Genomic DNA, 21403 nt, shown 5'->3' on the forward strand with positions numbered 1-21403 from the left:
GCACTACCCCAGAGCAATTTCAGAAAAAAACACAATACCTGGTGGAATTGAACCATGAGGTATGTGGCTCCCTGCGGACTGTGAACATCCGAAACAAAAACACTTATTTTGTGTCCTGCAGTGAGCTCTGGGTAGGTACATCTTGTCCCAAACATCAAGTGTCAGCACATCAGGAAGACAATCTTTCTCCAAGGGAAGCAATTTGGAGTCTGTTGAAACTAGAACACTTTTGTAGTGTTCCAAAGTCCCCACTTAAACCATAAGAACTCCTTTTCCTTGTAAGCCCATCAGTACTTTATGTAATGTCTATAGAGATTCAGTTCATAGCTATTTTGGCTTCTGCTGAGAGGCTATCAGGAGAGAACACCATCCAGCAAATTCTTTACCCTCACTCCTTCTTCAAGAGACACAGCATTTAGTTGTTCAAGGCCTATAACTTGGTTCTAAAAACTGACAAGTGTCCCTCCTTCAAACTGCTCTTAGAGACCCTTAGAATCAGTGACTGGTCTCAGAGACAGGGCACAAATTCAGGAAGTCTAGGCTGTACTGGCCAGGCTAGATCATCCAGCTACGTGGTTTTTACAGGAATTCAAGGAGGAAGTAGTTGTTGCTGTCTGTGTGGGTCAGCAAAGGCTGTAGCCCAGGGGAAACTTTTGGATAGAACTTTCCAGGAAGCAAAACAGGGGCGGAGTATTCCAGGCACCGGGGAAAATGGAATCTACATTGAGATTTTGAAGGTGCATGACATATTTCTGTGATCTGAATCTAAGCAAGCGGAAGGAGTTTACCCGCTGAGAAAACCACAGGGCACCTGGGGGCCACACTCCTTTCTGCTCTGATCCCTACATTTTGCCACCTGGTGAGCTATTCCTGTCAATAGCATCAGTCCTTTCTTATCGTACCTTTTCTCAGAAATCTTTCTGTATTTCTTGATTTGTGTAAATGTCAGACTAACTGAACTACCTTTCAGACCAAACTAGGGGGCTTACTTACCTGCCGATATATAGTATCATAGTTTTAGAATTTTCTCAGAGGTGCTAAGCCTAGGAAAACCCACAGAGCTTTCTAGTTACTCCGTTCAGGGAACAAGCCAGGTACGCTTACCCCTGCCTCTTGGTTAGTTGAGGCTTTTGGGGGAGATAGTAGCCATCTGCCACTCTCAGAAACAGTCTCATCGTCCCTCAAAACCATCCGGGAAGGATGTCCTTCTTGTAGTCAGTTGGCCCTACCGCTGCCAGAGAAGACGGGGCTGAGGCAGGAGGGGAGAGGCGTCCAAAGCAAATCCTGCAGACACACTGCCCTGCATGTCCTGTGATTCTTGTCTTTCACCTCCGGAAGGAAATGACAGCAAAATGCTGTGCCCCTCTCCTGCCTGGAGAAATGGATTCTAGGGGGAAGGAGACCATAGCACCCTTTGCCCATAAGAGAAACCTGTAATATGAAGTGTGTAAACGTGGAGGGTAAGACTGCCTGCTAGCGACCTCCAGCTTCACCACATATGACCACTGTGACATCAGACAAATTAATCAACCTCTCTGTGCCCTAGGTTTTTGACCCATAAAATGGTGATGGATACTAGTAGTTGGCCTACTTTCTTAACTATAAAATAGGGATACTGGGTGATGACGATTAAATGATGTACAGCACTTGACATACTAACCAAAATGCCTGCTAAGTAGTAAGCACTCACTAAGATTGTTCCAGGAATAATGAGCAAGTGTAGGGGGGACAGGGATTAAGCAAAACTGCAGGTAGGCATTGGTGATTACTTAAAATAACCACATGGAGTTATTTTAAAGGCAGGGATTCTGAGTCGAGTCACCAAAAAGCAGAAAAGTCCTCAGAAGCTTGACCGTAACCTCCCAAAGAGGAACAATCAATTTTTGAAAACTTGTCTTAAAAAATAGCCTTGGCTTGTATATGATGAGATACTAGATCTTATGTTCTGTGGCCTGTGTCGTAAACATGGAGTGAAGTCGAAGGGAAACCAAGTGAGGTTTTTTTTATAGCACCAACAACTTCCGGACTGAATTCCTCAACGCGCACCATCTCAGCCAGGCTCACACCAAGGCTTCCCTCGTGGAAGTGACAAGTGGTTCCCCAGGGAGCAAAACCACCACGAGCTGATGGTGATGACCATGAGCACGGTTACCCTCAGGAGGGTGGAGAACTTGTTCCCATCCTGCCATGCCATCGCCAAGATCGGACGTCCCCTCAATGATTTTATCTGGATGTGCTCGTTGCATGATATGAAGGGTGATGATACTGGCCCGGTATTCAGAACGAACAAATCGGCCAGAACGTTTACATAGTTTATTGCTGAAGTAGAACAGAGAGCTCTAAAAGAGAAATTAGAAAAAAGTAAGTTTTTCTCCGTCCTCAGTGATGGGATCACAGACAGTTCAATCGAGGAAGCTGACCTTGTGTACAAGCAGTGAGCGTGCGCAGGGAAAGGACACTGCCAAATCGTTGGGGTACAGACAGGGGGAAAGAAGGGACCTCTGGCAATAAAACATGCCCCTGAGAACACTCTAGAGAGAAATCTTCAACTTCGACTATCGAACCAAGACTGGGCAAAGAAACTGGTTGGTTTCGCAAGTGATGGTGCCCATGGCTCAGAGCAAGAAGACGGCAGCGGGGTGGCCCTGCTTTTAAGAGAAATCCAGCCACGTGCGCTGACTGTGTATTGCTCTGCACATCATCTCGAGGTATCTTACAAAGCGGCGTTCCAGAGCGTTCCCCTGTACAACGATGTCAGAGACCTTCTCCGCAGCACTTATCACTTCTATCACAATTCTCCTGTTCATAAGAGTACTCTGGTACTTCCAAAGGCCTTCACCTTCGACCTGTGATACCTTCTCAAGTAGGAGGCCGGAGGTGGCTTCAAGGATTACAGACCTCCCTCCAGAATCTTCTCAAAGGATATCAATTGTCCAGCAGCTGCATTCGGTAAGTAATTTTGAAATACTGTACTATTTTAGTTTTTTCAGAATAAAAAGAATACTTTTACTGAGCCATTTGAAATAATAATTTTGAGAAAGATAAACCACTGTTTTTTCCTAGCCCATGTTACAGACAAGGGAAGGCAGAAGTGACACCAATCATCAGAAAGCCAAAGACCTTGTAGAGTCCCTCCTGCAGGCAGACATTGTTAAATGTGTCCACTTCTTGCTGGATGTCACTGATGTCCTCAGCATTCTGTCCCGCGTCAATCAGAACAGAAACTCTTCAATTGCTGATATATTTGCCACCCTAGAGTCAACACTGGAAATGCTCAGAATATATCAGACAAGGTGAGGAGTCCGGGATGATCTGAGAGTCTATCCAACCAGACAGATGGACTTGGGAAACCATTTGCTAGGTGCTCTTGCACATAATTGTCTACTTGGGGGATTTTTTTTTCCCCTCCCCAGACCAGGGCCAAAAGAACGCCCAGTGGATTCAGTCACACACTTTCAGGGTAACTGCCTCCTCGCAGGAAAGCGAAACACTTCTGACGTGAGAAACATGGTTTTAACACATCTTATCAAGAGGCTGCGAGGCTGTTTCAGAGATGTCAACCAAGATGTGGTGAAGGCAGCCGCGACTGGGAGCTTTCAACTGCGGCCAGCAAAGATAAATCAAGGTAACGTATGAACTCCGGCTCTGAATCTGTTGTTCTTTGATTGTCTGTATACATGTCTTTAAGATATGTGACGTTTTGTTGGGCGTATTGATTGCAGAATTTGGAGAAAAGGAGGTGTCCATACTGATTGCACATTACAAACCAGTACTGGAAGCTGCCAAGGTGAAAATTGACGACGTAGACACAGAAAGGAGCATGTTGAAATTAGAGATTTATGCTAGGTGAGCATAAGTAACCTAGCTGATATTTATAAATATTGGAGTAAAACTTAGGAGTCTCCATCTTTGACATTTTTCATTTTTCCTCCTAGATTTCAGAACATCCACACATTGACCTGGGATTTTGTGAATTCTGTTTATTTACGCAAGTATCGGAACATCCTAACGCTCGTGGACCTAGCGCTGAGCCTCCTTGCAAGTTCAGCTGAAGCAGAACGTGGCTTTAGTCAGATGAAGGGCACTAAGCCACACATGCATGCCACAGTCAAGGCTGATAGCATGACAGATCTCCTGATAATTCAGTTGAATTCTCCAGACATTTATGACTTTGACCCTAGGAAAGCCATTCATTGATGGAATACAAGAACACCGTCTTCAACTGGTGACACAAGACCTATCTCGGATTGTTCATCAAACTCAGAAAGGCTTGATGAAAGTGATTAGTAATGTGTCAAATGTTGACCTCATCATTGATCATAGCAAAAAGAACTATTTTCAAAAACCTGAAAGTTAAAAGTAAAAGTCACCAGTCTTCATATCAAACACAAAAGGCATTTGGCATCATCCAGACCTACAGAGCAAAACTCCAAAGATTGGTTTTCCTCTGACTTTCTAATTCTAGTTCTATATTCACACATTCTTTCACATTCTTTGGGTGAAGTATATACTTCTAAGCAATGGTATTATTTTGATGTCCTCTTTCTGAGAGTTACTGCTAAGGGTAACTAGACTATAATTATGTTCTGAGTGCCTTTAGGCCTGGCTTACAATTAACAGTTTTTCCTGGATAATTCTAAATGACGGTTGCATTAGGTAACTAACTTAGGGCCAAATGGAAAGAGAATTTTTTTTGATCCGTAAACAAAATTTGTAAGCTTATCTGTTTCCGCTACTGCATTATATGTGAAGGCCATATTATTATATGCCTTGGTCATTTAAGTAACAAGGCCAAATGTCAAAATAGTTTTCACATTTCACACTAGGGTTCCCAGATAAACAATTCCTATGTGAACTGAAAGTATTTTCTTACACTTTGCTTGCACCATAGCTGTTAGAGACAGTGGAACTATTTTACGTATCTACCAGAATTTTTAAATACTTTGAGCCTCTTCATGGTTTCAGTTGAGTTTATTTGTGGTTTCATCTTGAGAAACATGAATGGATAATTTCTAACTTGTCTGTAAACCAATATAGTATCATGTAAAGATCATTTTACCAAAAGTTCCACTACCTGGGAAAGTTATTCTCATCTCTATAAAATTGGATACTCAGGTTTGATCAAAAAGGATAGAGAATTTATTTCTGAACAACCTGCTGGATATACAGTCTTATCATAGAAAGGAAGATTCTGCTCTTGCTACCCAGAAAATTGCCTTCCAGATCTGAACCTTGCGCATGTTATTTGAACCACTGAAATTTTAAAAGGATTACTACATTTTCCTAAAGTTTAGAGGAAATGATAAAGTTCATGTTGGACTTTAGAAATGCTAAAAACTTAGATATAGGAAGAAAAATTTGAGATTCTACATCTACGTTTCACTCTTTTTTTGCGGTACGCGGGCCTCTCACTGTTGTGGCCTCTCCCGTTGCGAAGCACAGGCACTGGTCGCGCAGGCTCGGCGGCCATGGCTCACGGGCCTAGCCGCTCCGCGGCATGTGGGATCCTCCCCGACCGGGGCACGAACCCGCGTCCCCTGCATCAGCAGGCGGACTCTCAACCACTGCAGCACCAGGGAAACCATTTGTAGTAGTTTTTTAAATTCAACCTATTCTGAGTACAAGGTCAAAGAAGACTCCAAACTAAAATATAAAGCCTCAGTATCTTACTCAGTCTGAACAATTTATTACTCACTGAAAAAGACGTGCTGACTTAGCTGAGAAACAACCATTGGAGAAAATCAGGAAATTGATTATTATTTTTATGTTTCCGAAGTGTCTTCTGTTTCTCTAAAGGCTAAAGTTTTAAAGAGAATGAATAAAGTGATTATACAAATATCCATTATTTGTTCTATTTTAGTGAAAGAAACAAATCACATAATAAAACGGAAAAATATTTCTCATTGTATTTTAGGCATGATAGGAAACAAAGCATTTACTGACATTCTGCTGGATTTGGTAACCATGAACCTTGGAACAAACAACTTTCCTAGTAGTTGGATGAACCTCACTCAATCTGAAGTAAGCTTCTATTTTGTTTGGGTTTCAAGCTTTGAGAATTCTTCTTCTTTAATCAATAAGTCAAGAGTTTTCAAATAACCAGTACCTGCACAGTAACCGACATGTAGTAGCAGCCAATAAACCTGGATGAACAAATGAATGAACTTCAAGTTAAACACTTAGTATGTTCATGCTCAGTATTTGAAAATAAGTGACGATGCTGACAGTCAATGAAACTCTACAGAGGCCATGAGGCTAGCCAGTGAGTTTGTATTTATTACTACCAGATGGAGTGATCCTAACCAGTAATAGTAGATGATTCTGGCCGTGCTTTCTTTTCCTTGTATTCTGTTCCTTAAGAAAACAAAGTGGTTAAAGAGTATTTCCCTACAAGTTGTAGAGCCCTCCCACAATCGTAATTATCATCTTTATTCCTTCTCTGCTGAAAAGGTACAAAGTATAGTACAGTCAAAAGTGTTAATTCCTTGTGTAACGGTAAGCAAAAACCACAAATGTCAAGGAAGCAAAAATCAAAAACACTCTCTAAGTTCTGTCTGGCATGGATTGCTTGGTAGAACCTGAAGGAACAAAAGTGAGAACTGACCCTATTGGCCAAGCTAAAATCTTACTTCCTTCATCAGAATCTCTTACTAAGAAACACGAGCAGATAGAGTGTCACAAGAGAGTCATACAAACATTCCAATGGCATTTCCTGATTTCTTCTAGTTGCAGGAGTTAACATCTTTATTGGTAACAAACTCGGAGTTCGTGGACTGGCGGAAATTCTTGTTAGTAGTCGCGCTGCCTTGGCCCATTCCTCTGGAGGAGGAGCTCTTGGAGACCCTGAAGAGGTTCCAGGCTGTGGATGAGGAACACCTGGGCACAGTCACTTTCAAGCAGTATATGCAGGTCACTACCAGCCCCTGGTGGCACTAACCCTACCAGAGTACTTCTGACCTAAGAAGCTCCCTGATCTCACAACACCAGGTCTCATGGCCCATGTCTAGGCACCTAGAGTCAGCACAGGCACTGTCCAAGTCCCAGGTAGAATTCTGGCTCCCACCCCCAGGGAAGGATCTGAAAAAGTCAGAACTGCTTGGAGAGCTAAGGGTTCTGAAAGAAATCGCAGAAAACATCATTGTCGTCCTACCAAGTGGTTCTTAACCTTGGCTGTACATTAGAATTGCCTGCAGAGCTTTTAATCAGCCCAATGCCCAATACCAAATACTCCGGGAGTAGCAACAGCAGTTACAATGAACACAGGGAAAGGGGAAGGGTTTTTTATTTTTTTCTTTCGGTCACAAGCGTGGTGAACGATAAGATGTTTTTGGACACGTTGAGTTTGAAATGTCTGTGGGAAAAGCAGACAGAAATGTCCCATCTGATATGGCAGATGCAGAAGCCAATCACTATCACGCAGGCAGTTGTTGGGGTTATGAATGGACCAGATCCCCCGAGGCAAGTGTGTAAAGTGATGGATAATCCAGTAACATGGTACCTGGCCATTGTACTTATAGATAGGATGTAACTACTGACCTTCACCAGAGCAATTTTGGGAGCATACAGAGTCTAGACTGCAGAGGATTGATGGAATAAATAGGTCTTTAGGAAGTGAAGATAAGACAGTCGATTCATTTTTGAGAAGCTTGAGTAAGGAGGGAGGAAGAATGAAATGCCATAACTAAGAAGGGCCTGAATGACTTATTTTGTGTCTACTCATCGAATTCATCCTAATTCTCACCACTTCACATTGCTGGTAGACACGAAAGGTGGAAACATTTATAAGGTGCTGATTTTGAAACAGGGTGATAATCTCTAGGTGCCTGTAGCTCGTGTATATTTCACCATTGAAAGATCACATCTCTTCCTGCTTCTCTTTTCTTCCTTGATTAATGAAAGACATGCTCATAGACAGCCCTGACGTTCCCACGCTCAGACAGTTGAGCCAGAGGAAATCGAAGAGGTTCTTCCAGCCTGATCAAGAAAGGCGCATAGCTGATTGGGCTCTAATTTATATGCTTCCCAAGTAAAGCACTTTGTGAACTCTTTCATTGTCCTGGACCTGGGCTTGCAACTTATAGAGATGTTTTGTGTAAAAACATAAACAGCAGGGCAAAACTTACTCTATTTTCTTGTTGGCTTAAGATTTTTAAAAGTGTGCGCTCGTGAATGTACCAACCTTCACTCTTTACAGTATGTTGTCCATTTAAACATCTTTTTGCACAAACGTGAGACAAACTTAGGTGTTCGTAATTTGTACCACAGTGCTGAGCAAAACCAGAAAGCTTCCTCACCAAAAGTGTGAATTTCTTAGAGAAAGTTGGCTGCTGCATGAAACAGAAACTCAGAAATACTTATCAGAACACTGCCTGGGTTTGGGGAGCAGTTGATTTCTGAGCTCTGCCCTCTCAGCTTACGCATCCAACGCCCACTCCTCAGGAGGCTCAGGACAAGGTGGCCATTTGGAGAGGCCCGCTTGACCTCCCCACATGACTCACAGATCTCTAGCGCTCTCCACATCACACACACAGCGTTCCTTCATGGGACTGTCAAAACAGCTTCTGGGGTAAAATTTTATGATTTGTTGAAAATGCCACCTTCGAATACAGTAGTCGAATAGTACAGCTACATTGCTGAAATGAAGTTCTCTGGGGGGGAAAGTAAATAAATAAATAAGCTCCCTACTCTGCTTTTTATTTTGTCTTTTTTCTTTTCTTTTGACTAACTGCGAGTTCATCATAACCGCCACTTAGGAGTGTGCTGATTGCCCCAGCTTCTAAAATGGAATAAGATACAGCGTTTGTGAAGCTGCTGCGGCTGCATACCTGGGCTAAGCCACGCGAGCATAAAAGCGCACCTGCCTTTGCTGCAGCCCGATTGCAGCTGTCACACTCTTGCCTCTGTCACGTGTGGAGGTTTAGTCACGCTCATGCAGAATGCTTTGATGGTGAACTCTCTCAACTCATCTTCTGTCAATGAGAACGCAGGTTATCATAGGCTTAATGAATCAGATGTTCTAGGATCCAAACAGCGCAGCACTTGTTCTCTAAGGAAAAGTAAACTAACCTAAAATTCTTTGACCATATTTTATTTATTCTTTGACCAAATGTCCACAAAGGACATTTCCACATTTCAAGGATAAATCACCTGATTATCCAGTGGGCCAAGATGTGGTTGACTGAACCTTGCTTGATGAATTTAAACCCAACCTACAGTTCACGTTTAACATTTCGCACTGCTAACGTTTTCATGGATGACTTTTTTAAAAATGTAAGTTGTTCTCTGATTAGGTTCTTTCTTCTTTCTCATGTGACCCTCTTGTATGTGAAACACTTTGAAACAGTTTCCTAATCTTTAAAATATCATCTATTTTTTAAAAACTAACATGACTGAATTCTTGGTTTTAAGAATAAGGGAAAATTCCTGTGCATTGGAACAATTGGATATGGAATTGATGGTTGAGAAATCAGGGATGAGTAGGAATCCTTCTTTTAATATTTCCTCTTTATCACTGGTTTTCAGCAATTTGATTATCGTGTTCCTCGGTGTGCTTTTGTTCATATTTCTTTTGCTTGTGTTTCACTGAGTTTCCTGCACCTGTGGGCTTGCCGTTTTTGTCAAATTTGGAAAATTTTCAGAAAGTTTTTCCAAATATTTTTTCTGTACTCCTCTCTCCCATTCTCAAAATCCAGCCACATGTTTGTCCCACAGGATGCTGATCCTGGATTCTTTTTTCTTTCCAATTTTTTTTCTCTCTGACTTTATTTTGTATTCATTTCTACTTCTCCATCTTCTAGTTCACTGATCATTTCCTTTGCAGAGTCAAATCTATTATTAATACAATCCAGAGCATTTTTATTTGAAATATATTTTTGATCTCTTTAAGTTGGGTCTTTTTTATATCCTTCATTTCTCTCTTCATTATATGCATTTTTCTCTGTCTCCTTGAATAAATAAAATATATATTGAACAGCTAAATGAACATCCTTGTCTGTTCATTCTATCATCTGTGTATTTTGGTGTTTGTTTCTATTGATTGATGTTTCTTCTGACTATGGGTTATATTTTCTGGCTTTTTTGCATGCCTTTGTATAGGATGCCAGATGTTATAAATTTTATATTGGTGGGTGTCCAATTTTATATACCTTTAAATATTGTCGGGCATGCAGTAATGTTATTTGCAATCAGTTTTATCCTTTCAAGGTTACATTAAGATTGATAAGGGTGGGTCCAGAGCAACCTTTAGTTTAGGGCTAATCTAGCCCCACTACTAAGGCAATATCCTCCTGGGAGTGCTACCCAATGCCTTGTGTATCAGGAGGTCCTTCCACTCTGCCGGGTGGTAAAATTTTCCCTGGTGGTAACATAGTCCCAGCCCTGTGTGAGACTCAGGAACAGTTCAGCTTACTCCTTTCCTGTGGTTCTTTCTCCAGCTTCTGGCATTTTCCACACATACATCCAGAGGTTGGCTTTCAGTCAAGAGTTGAGGAGATCTTTCTACAGATCTCTAGGGCTCACCCTCTCTTTCAGTGCATCTCTAGTGTTTTGCCCTGAAAATTCTAGTCATCGTGGCCTCCCCCAGCTCCAAATCTATCTTGTCAATCCAGCAGGATGTGCCAGCTCTATCTGGGTGCCTCTCCTGACACTGTAGCCTGAGCAATACTTGGGTCCTCATTGTTCTCCTTATTTCAGGAATTACTGTCCTGAGTTGCCTGTTGTCTAACGTCTGAAAAAATTATGTTACATATATATTGGTCATTTTTTTTATTGTTTAAGGCAGGAGGGTAATTCTGAGCTTTGTCACTCCATCATGACCTGAAGCATAAATCTTACCTACATTCCTCATCTCTCTATTCTCCATGGAGTGGTACTTATGGTCCACAGATTGGCCACTGGGCAAGGATTCTTCCCAGTCAGTGCAAAGCACTTACATTCAAAGCCTGAGCCCGTGCTGGACCTTAGCTGCTTCTGTGTCTTCTCCCTCACAGGTTTCTGCATGGCCAGCACTCCTCTGTTCTAAATGAAAAGAAAACCCGGTCCTCACCTCTGGGGGCTGCATCCCCTTACAATCTACCTAGTGTCACTCCAGCCTTCTCTCAAAACACGGGTGATTCTTCGAAGGAAAGAAGGCACAAGCACAGGCCAGAGTCAGGTTAGGCTGGCCAATGGTTCTTGGAAGTAGGCAGTACCAAGGGTAGATTGTCCCTCTGGAAGATGGTAAGGGAGAATGGCCTAGGAACAAGATGCTTATGTATATGAAGTGCTTGACATGTTTAAAAGTTAAGATTGGCAAGACACATTCTTTGAACCCGAGGAATTAATACCTGATGTTCAGTAGCAGACATGAATGAAAACACCCAAATGAATGAATTGAATGCCAAACATCTGGTATAAACAAGTCAAATTGGAGTTTCGAGGAGAGATCAAAGAGGGCTTCCCTGAGGAGGTGTGATCTAAGCTGGGTCTGGAAAGATGAGTAGGTTTACATTGGTGAACAGGTAGTCACCTCAGGTAGGAGTAATGATGTGAGCAAAAGAGCAAGAGTAGGAAATGGTTCTAAGCAGAGAATGACATGACAAGATTAAAGTTTTGAGAAAACTGATATGGTCAAATGGTCTGAGCTGAAACAAATAAGAGAAAGACTGGAAATGAAGACAGCTCCAAGGTTGCTGGAGCAGCCTGTGATGGAGGCTGTACACCAGCATGGCAGCAGTAGACGTGAGAGGAAGGGAGAGGGGGTGAGGCATCGCCAAATGGGAACCGAGGGATTTGGTAATTAGTGTCAGACATGGGCTGAGAATGAAGGTTGTCATTAAAAAGTAGGTCCTGAGCTCTTGATTCAGTCAGTCACTCACTCAGCAAAGATTTCCAACACCAACAATATGCCCCAGCACCACACTAGGCTCCAAGAACAGAGAGCAACATGAACAGGACATGAGCGATATGAGCTAGTGGAGGGCACTGACCCCTCCAAAGTACTGCTATGCAAGCAACATCCAGGGCGGCGACCTCCCAGCTTCATCGCATGCTGCAACAGTTACAGTGCAGCAGGCACCCCAGTATGTGGGGTTTCATTTATAAATTATTCATGTGTACTACGGCACTAATGCATTCTATACATTATCAAATTTTTTAAAATAAAAATTACAAAAGAATGAGATCCAGTACATGTGAATGGAAGTTCTAGTATTTTCTCCAGCATCCCCATGGTTTCTGCACCCTACTTTGGAGACCACTGCTCTAGACACCTGCAGAGATGGCTTCAATCTCTGTGGTTTTCAGAGGAACAATTACATCTCAGTGTAACTTTAATGATTCTCATTTTTGTTTTCTGTGTAGGCTGGTCTGTGGTTTACGGGAGATGAAGATATAAAAATTCCAGAAAATCCCCTTGAACCTCTGCCATTCAATAGGCAGGAGCATCTTATAGAGGTAATTCCATAACATTGATCCATTTCTTGTCTTTTCTCCCACTTGTGTAATTAGTCTTAGACTCCACCCCGACTCCCGGGTCCTTTGCTGTATCCCCCAAGTGCAGAGTTTAATATTCACTATGGCGACAGCATAGGAGAGTCTGGAGGGAAGCAGGGACCAAAATCTTAGACAGGCTTCTCCTGTTTACTCACTATGTGATCCCAGACAATAGCCATAAGCTCTCCGGGTTTCACTCTTCTCATCTAGCAAATAAGCTGGTACTGGACACACTTTTCGCTAAATGCCCTTCCAATTGTAAAAGCTTTGGATAAGAACTGACTTTCACCAATATATGTCTTTGTTCATTTCTCTTTGATTTTGACTAACTTGAGCAACATTCCAAGAGTTTGCCTACTGTATTGCCCACTACCCGTCAGATTATCATTATTATCATCAGAAGTATCATCGTCATCATTATTGTTATCATTAGCTTCTATCCCTGAGGCCACAATAGAATGCAAGTCCTTAAAATCTGAAAACCGTTCTGACTTCAACACATCCAAGCTCAATAAAATATGAGAAAAGTTGAATGGTAGATTCAGACATGAGAGCAAACTTTTTTATCGATTGATCAATTCAGCCCGCCATGGGTTAAAAATTGCAGTGCAGAATTGAACATGACTCCAGTCGTAACCTGAAAGTGAGCAATTCCCTTCCATTGGACGCATATTCTTTGAGCATCTCTCTTAGATGCTAGCAGGAGAGCAGGTGAAAGAAAGGGGTCAGGGAGTTACCAAAAAATGTCCAAGACATGAGGCTGGCAGTTGCACGGGCACTTTTTTGTTTTGGTTGTTGGTTGTTTTATAAACCGGAGGACTGAGCTCAATTCTCCTGTAAAGCTTTGGAAGTTGTCTCTATATGATTCTTTGAACAAATCTGTCAACAATATAAACAGGTTCTTCCTTCCTTGGGAAGAAGCCAGCAGTCTGAATACGATGTCAAGTAACTTCGTTTTCAGCCAGAAGTTTTTAGAAGTGTTTATCAGAGCAGAGCCCTTCCATGGCTCACAGAGCTGCTAAAGGCGGGAGACAGCCTGTGTTGGTCAGTCCCGAGGACTGCGACACAGTGAGGCCGGAAAGGGCCTTGGGATGCCAAGGAAGGGTGTGGCTCCCACCTGCTGCTACCTAAACTGCTGGAAAGTGAACATAGGAAAGGAACAAAGTGGGGGCCAGAGGCAGGACCACAGAGCCTGAGAAAGAAGCGCTCTTACAGGGCAAAGGATGGTTGACAGGTGTGTGTGTGTGTGTGTGTGTGTGTGTGTGTGTGTGTGTGTGTGTGTTGTCCAGAGGACAGAAGAGGGTGGTGTCCTCTCTGCCCCATGGACTGGATGCTCAGCATTTCATAAGTCTCAACACCCTTCAACTGGGATTAAAAGCACAGATGCCACGGCTGACAAGCTGCGAGGTCTCGATGGAGTTACTTACCCTCTCTGTGCTGTTGTTTTATTTTCATCCCTCTCTGCTGGGAGTGTTGTGCAGCGTGAGTTCATATGTGTGGTACTTTTAGAACAGTGATTGGCACACAGTTAGCCCAATGTCAGTGTCAGCTAAACAGAAGCTAACCACACTAACTCTACATGGTAAAACACCAGTTAATGGTTAAGAAGCTAAAGAAAGGGGTGCAAAGGGAAAACATAAAACAATATAATACGTTTACTTTTTTGGCCATAATTAGAGTAAGTAAAGACCAAATCAGGGGAGAAAACACCCCATGAAGAGGAATTCTGAGCGTCAGGATCCCTGGCCTCTGCTCCCAGTTCTGACATGACCCACTGTAGGACCTTGAATAGATCACTTCACCTGCCGGGGCCTCTGCTTAGCTCTTAAAAAGAGAGCTTGGCCTACGATCTAGCTGGCCACACCCAGCTCCCCTGCTTTGTCATCTGTGTTCTCTACAATCCAGGGCTGCCAGGGGTCCCAGGGACAGACTGTAATTCCTGCTGTCTGTGGGCTCAGATGACCTCAGAGTCCTAGGCACTGGGTAAGAGGTCCAGTTGCATCCGTAAAAGGAACCCTGAGACACGTCCGTGTTGCAATCACATCGTTGTCCCCTGACAGTGACCACTCACTTCCTTATAACTGACAAGGTTCAGCCATGGCCTGGCTGCCCAGCTTTCCACACAACATCAAGGGCAACTATTCCAGTGTTTTAAAAATTCATAGGGATTTCTTGAGAAAAGGCAATTTAATCTCACCATATGCAAATTTACGGTTTTCTCTTAATCTCTTCTCCACAGCTTCCGTCCACATGAAATCCTTCTATTTCTTTGGGCTGTTAATATTTGTTGAAGCCGGGCTCGTGGTTTGAAATACTAGCTTTTTGCTAACAAATCCCAAGTGTCTATTTCCACCACCCCTAACCTCTCTTCCAAACGCTAGACTCCTAGACACGACTGTCTATTGGACATCTCCACTTGAATGTTCTAGTAGACATTTCAAACTCATCATGTCCAAGACTGGGTCCCTGACCTCCCATCCCCACCACCCCACTGCCCCACCTTCACCTAGAGCCCTCTCCATGTTGGTCAGTGGCAACTCTGTCCTTCCTCTTGCTCAGGCCAAAACCCTAGGAGTCATCCCCAGTTCTCTTCCTTTTCAAAACTCCACATCCAGTCCTTCAGGAAATGCCCGTAGTTCTACCCTCAAAATATGTCCAGGATCAGACCACCTGTTCCAAGTCCCATTGCTGTCACTGGAACAAACCAGCCAACTTCACCTGCGTGACAGCAGCGGCCTCATCACAGGTCCTCCATGTCTCCCTTGTCTTGGCTCAGGTCACAGGCAGATCACAGCAGCCTCTACTCCAGCCATCCCACAGCACTGCGTTTTAGTCAGAGGAAACCCCAAAGTCCTCAAGAAACCAACCGGCCTTGCCTCTTCTGTCCCCTGCCTCAGCCACTCTGGCCTCCTCCCTGTTGATCAAATGTGCAGGCATGCTCCTACCTGAGGACACTGGCCTCAGCACTCTCCTCTGCCTGTGTGGCCCTTCCCCTGCGTGTCCTACCTGCTTACTCCCTGCCCACCTCCAACCTTTGTCCAATTTTCATCTTCTCAATTCTGCAACGCCCCTCTTCCCCACCCTTCACTCCAATTCCCCTTTCCTTGACCTACATTTTTTCCTGTGTTTCCATAATGACTATCTAATTTACTTTATTTATTCTGTCTGTCTTCCTCTTCTAGAAATTAAGCTCCTTAAAAGCACGCATCTTTATCGCTTTCCTAGTAAGTGCATTTCAAGCACCTAGAACAGTCTAGAACAGTCCTAAGTACTTTTCTGGAGCCGTCTAAGGTTCTGCATAGTCAATAAGTACTTGTTGAATGAATGAAACCATAGTATTTGTGTTGGGTTTTGAGTCTATGTAAGAAATTTCCACAAATTTAGTGGCTTAAACCAAGGCCCAATTATTACCTCAGAGTTTCTGTAAGTCAGAAGTCCAGTCATGGCTTAGCTGGGTCCTCTGCTCAGGGTCTCAGAAGGCTAAAATCAAGGTGTCAGCTAGGGTTGCAATCTTAGCTGAGGCCAATTCCTATATTGGTTCCAGGACTGGCTTCCAAGGTGCGCTGCTGGCAGAATTCAGATCCGTGCAGTTGTAGGACTGAGAACTTCAGCTCCGAGAGGCTGCCTGTTGTTCCCTGCCACACGCCCTCTCACAGTTTCAGAGTTTGCCTCTTCATGGCCAGCAGGAAAGCATCTTGCTGGCTTCAAATCTCTCCCTGAAGTCCTGGGTCCTTTTTAAAACGGCTCACATGATTAGATCAGAGCCCAAGGTTGAGCTCTCATTTGATTAACACAAAATCAACTGATTAAGGACCTTGTGTCTGCAAAATCTCTTTACCTTTACTCCTGAAAATTGGCTTTCCATCATATTTACAAATCCCACCCATACTCAAGGGCAAGGGATTACACAAGATATGTATTTGAGGGGGTTTTCCAGGGAAACTCTGAAGCCTCCTTAGGAGTCTTCCTATAACAACATTTTAAATGATCTTAAGAACATAGCATGAGGATGAGACTTTTTTGAATGTCTCATCCATTGGTTTAAAATCAAGCCTGTGTAATTACAGGAAGAGTTCACATGTCAACTTATTTTATTTTTGCCCATCTTCCTTCAATATATCACATTGAACTTCTCTGTTAATGGAAATAATGTGTTGCACCTACACAGCCTTTTTAAGAGCATTTCAATGAAAATAGTATTAAAGTTCAAGGATTCATATGAAAGAAATGGAAGATAAACATGAAAGGACAATGCCATGGTTATCTGTTGGTGTCAGCTCCCTTCTACCCCTAGTCCTGCCGGGAATCCCTGAGGACTTCCAAAGGCAAGTGGGAAGATGAAGAAAATATAAGGTCCTAAAGGAACCCAAAAGCTGGATCATGACTCTTCAAATGCCTAAGGCTGCCTTACCATCAGAGAGTGTTTCAAAGCATCTGAGCCTAGCTCAGTGCCACAGCAGACCCTCAGTAAACGTTTGATAAAAAGGGGTGACTGAATGAACGAGCTTGCAGAGCCCATTGACCTCTAAGATTCTTTTCAGATTCATGGCATAACAGACTTCATGTATTTTCCTATCAAAGTTATTCTTATTTAAATTTTATTGGATTTGTCAAATAGAAAATAATTTTTCCAATTGTTATCTCATGGATGTATAATTGGACTTGCTCATAGTTGTAAGGACTGTCAGTAATAAAGAATAACGTGGTGTCTCTAGACCTAGGCACTTGCTTCTTTAAGTGTAGGCCAGGGCCAGCGTCTTGGGAATTGTATAGGAGCTTGCTAAACATGCAGAATCTGAGACTGCTCCAGAGCCGTTTACTTAATAAGAATCTACATTTTATTTTTATATTTTTTAACGTCTTTATTGGAGTATAATTGCTTTACAATGGTGTGTTTGTTTCTGCTTTATAACAAAGTGAATCAGCTATACATACACATACATTTTTAAAAGATTCTCCAGAGAACCTTCAAGATGGCAGAGGAGTAAGACGTAGAGATCACCTTCCTTTCCACAAATACATCAAAAATACATCTACACGTGGAACAACTCCTACTGAATGCTGTCAGAAGACCTCAGACCTCCCAAAAGGCAAAATACTCCCCACGTACCTGGGTAGGGCCAAAGGAAAAAACAAAAACAAAAACAACAGAGACAAAAGAATAGGGACTAGACCTGCACCAGTGGGAGGGAGCTGTGAAGGAGGAAAGGTTTCCACACACTAGGAAGCCCCTTCGCGGGCGGAGACTGTGGGTGGCGGAGGGGGGAAGCTTCGGGGCAGTGGAGGAGAGCACAGCAACAGGGGTGCGGAGGGCAAAGCAGAGAGATTCCCGCACAGAGGATCGGTGCCGACCGGCACTCGCCAGCCCGAGGGGCTTGTCTGCTCACCCGCCGGGGCGGGCGGGGGCTGGGAGCTGAGGCTCGGGCTTCGGTCGGAGCGCAGGGAGAGGACTGGGGCTGGCGGTGTGAACACAGCCTGCAGAGGGTTAGTGCACCACGGCTAGCCGGGAGGGAATCCGGGGAAAAGTCTGGACCTGCCTAAGAGGCAACAGACCATTGTTTTGGGGTGCGCGAGGAGGGGGGATTCAGAGCACCACCTAAAGGAGCTCCAGAGACGGGTGCGAGCCACGGCTATCAGCACGGACCCCAGAGACGGGCATGAGATGCTAAGGCTGTTACTGCAGGCACCAGAAAGCCTGTGTGCAAGCGCAGGTCACTGTCCACACCTCTCCTCCCAGGAACCTGTGCAGCCCGCAACTGCCAGGGGCCCGTGATCCACAGACAACTTCGCCGGAAGAACACACAGTACGGCTCAGGCTGGTGCAACGTCACACTGGCCTCTGCCCTCACAGGCTTGCCCCACATTCCGTGCCCCTCCCTCCCGGCCTCAGAGAGCCAGAGCCCCCTAAGCAGCCTCTCCTTTAACACCCTCTGGTGTGGGCAAAGAACAGGTGCCAGAAGGTGTCCTACACACAGAGGCAGGGCCAAATCCAAAGCTGAGCCCCAGGAGCTGTGCAAACAAAGAAGAGAAAGGGAAATCTCTCCCAGCAGCCTCAGGAGCAGCAGATTAAATCTCCACAATCAACTTGATGTACGCTGCATCTGTGGAATACCTGAACAGACAATGAACCATCCCAAAATTGAGGTGGTGGACTTTGAGAGCAACTGTAGACTTGGGGTTTGCTGTATGTGATTGACTAGTTTCTGATTTTTATGTGTATCTTAGTATAGTTTTTAGCACTTGTTATCATTAGTGGATTTGTTTATTGGTTTGGCTGCTCTCTTTTTCTTTTTAATTACTCTTTTTAAAATAATTTTTAAAAACTTTTTATTTTAATAACTTTATTTTATTTTATGTAATGTTTTCCCCTCCCTTTTCTTCTGAGCTGTGTGACTGACAGGGTCTTGGTGCTCTGGCGAGCTGTCAGGCCTTAGCCTCTGAGGTGGGAGAGCTGAGTTCAGGACACTGGACCACCAGAGACCTCCTGGCCCCATGTAATATCAATCGGCGAGAGCTCTCCCAGAGATCTCCATCTCAATGCAAAGACCCAGCTCCACTCAATGACCAGCAATCTCCACTGCTGGACACCCTATGCCAAACAGCCAGCAAGACAAACACAACCCCACCCATTAGCAGAGAGGCTGCCTAAAATCATAGTAAGTTCACAGACACCCCAAAACCTACCACTGGATGCAACCCTGCCCAGCAGAAAGACAAGATCCAGCCTCATCTACCAGAACACAGGCACCAGTGCCCTCCACCAGGAAGCCTACACAACCCACTGGACCAACCTCATCCACTGGGGGCAGAAACCAAAAACAACGGGAACTACGAACCTGCAGCCTGCAAAAAGGAGACTCAAAACACAGTAAGTTAAGGAAAATGAGAAAACAGAGAAATATGCAGCAGATGAAGGAGCAAAGTAAAAATCCACCAGACCAAACAAATGAAGAGGAAAGAGGGAGTCTACTTGAAAAAGAATTCACAGTAATGGTAGTAAAGATGATGCAAAATCTTGTAAATAGAATGGAGAAAATACAAGAAACGTTTAACAAGGACCTAGAAGAACTAACAAGCAAACAAACAGTGAGGAACAACACAATAAACGAAATTAAAAATGCTCTAGAAGGAATCAATAGCAGAATAACTGAGGCAGAAGAACGGACAAGTGACCTGGATGATAAAAAAGTGGAAATAACTACTGCAGAGCAGAATAAAGAAGAAAGCATGAAAAGAATTGAGAACAGTCTTAGAGACCTCTGGGACAACATTAAATGCACCAACATTAGAATTATAGGGGTCCCAGAAGAAGAAGAGAATAAAGAAAAGGACTAACAAAATATTTGAAGAGATTATAGTTAAAAACTTCCCTAATATGGGAAAGGAAATAGTCAATCAACTCCAGGAAGCACAGAGAGTGCCATACAGGATAAATCCAAGGAGAAACACACCAAGATACATATTAATCAAACTATCAAAAATTAAATACAAAGAAAAAATATTAAAAGCAGCAAGGGAAAGCAACAAATAACGTACAGGGGAATCCCCATAAGGTTAACAGCTGATCTTTCAGCAGAAACTCTGCAAGACAGAAGGGAGTGGCAGGACATATTTAAAGTGATGAAAGGGAAAAACCTACAACCAATATTACTCTACCCAGCAAGGATCTCATTCAGATTTGACAGAGAAATTAAAACCTTTACAGACAAGCAAAAGCTAAGAGAATTCAGCACCACCAAACCAGCTTTACAAGAAATGCTAAAGGAACTTCTCTAGGCAGGAGACACAAGAGAAGGAAAAGACCTACAATAACAAACCCAAAACAATTAAGAAAATGGTAATAGCAATGTACATATCAATAATTACCTTAAATGTAAATGGATTAAATGCTGCCACCAAAAAACATAGACTGGCTGAATGGATACAAAAACAAGACCTGTATATATTCAGTCTACAAGAGACCCACTTCAGACCTAGGGACACATACAGACTTAAAGTGAGGGGAGGGAAAAAGATATAGCATGCAAATGGAAATCAAAAGAAAGCTGGAGTAGCAATTCTCATATCAGACAAGATAAACTTTAAAATAAAGACTATTACAAGAGACAAAGAAGGATACTACATAATGATCAAAGGATTAATCAAAGAAGATATAACAGTTGTAAATATTGATGCACCCAACATAGGAGCACCGCAATACATAAGGCAAATGCTAACAGCCATAAAAGGGGAAATCGACAGTAACACAATCATAGTAGGAGACTTTAACACCCCACTTTCACCAATAGACAAATCATCCAAAATGAAAATAAATAAGGAAACACAAGCTTTAAATGACACATTAAACAAGATGGACTTAAATGATATTTATAGGACATTCCATCCAAAAACAACAGAATACACTTTCTTCTCAAGTGCTCATGGAACATTCTCCAGGATAGGTCATATCCTGGGTCACAAATCAAGCCTTGGTAAATTTAAGAAAATTGAAATTGTATCAAGTATCTTTTCCGACCACAACGCTATGAGACTAGATATCAATTACAGGAAAAAAACTGTAAAAAATACAAACACATGGAGGCTAAACAATACACTACTAAATAACCAAGAGATCACTGAAGAAATCAAAGAGGAAATAAAAAAAATACCTAGAAACAAATGACAATGAAAACATGACGACCCAAAACCTATGTGATGCAGCAAAAGCAGTTCTAAGAGGGAAGTTTATAGCAATACAATCCTACCTCAAGAAACAAGAGAAATCTCAAATAAACAACCTAACCTTACACCTAAAGCAATTAGAGAAAGAAGAACAAAAGAACCACAAAGTTAGAAAAAGGAAAGAAATCATAAAGATCAGATCAGAAATAAATGGAAAAAAAATGAAGGAAACAATAGCAAAGATCAATAAAACTAAACGCTGGTTCTTTCA

At 43.0% G+C, this 21403-nt stretch overlaps 1 protein-coding gene across 1 annotated transcript in view; it reads left to right on the top strand.

The window, feature by feature from the left end:
• SPEF2 (sperm flagellar 2) overlaps positions 1-21403 on the top strand; it is a gene marked incomplete at its 3' end in the record, with an annotated part of 171091 nt that overhangs the window by 133367 nt on the left and 16321 nt on the right. Inside the window, exons 30-32 of the mRNA XM_079918929.1 lie at positions 5915-6021; positions 6727-6909; positions 12340-12432. Of these exons, the coding sequence (XP_079775055.1) occupies positions 5915-6021; positions 6727-6909; positions 12340-12432 (383 nt within the window). The remainder of the gene's footprint in view (positions 1-5914; positions 6022-6726; positions 6910-12339; positions 12433-21403) is intronic.

The sequence above is a fragment of the Stenella coeruleoalba genome, assembly GCF_951394435.1.
Source record: "Stenella coeruleoalba genome assembly, chromosome: 3".
Taxonomy (NCBI): domain Eukaryota; kingdom Metazoa; phylum Chordata; class Mammalia; order Artiodactyla; family Delphinidae; genus Stenella; species Stenella coeruleoalba.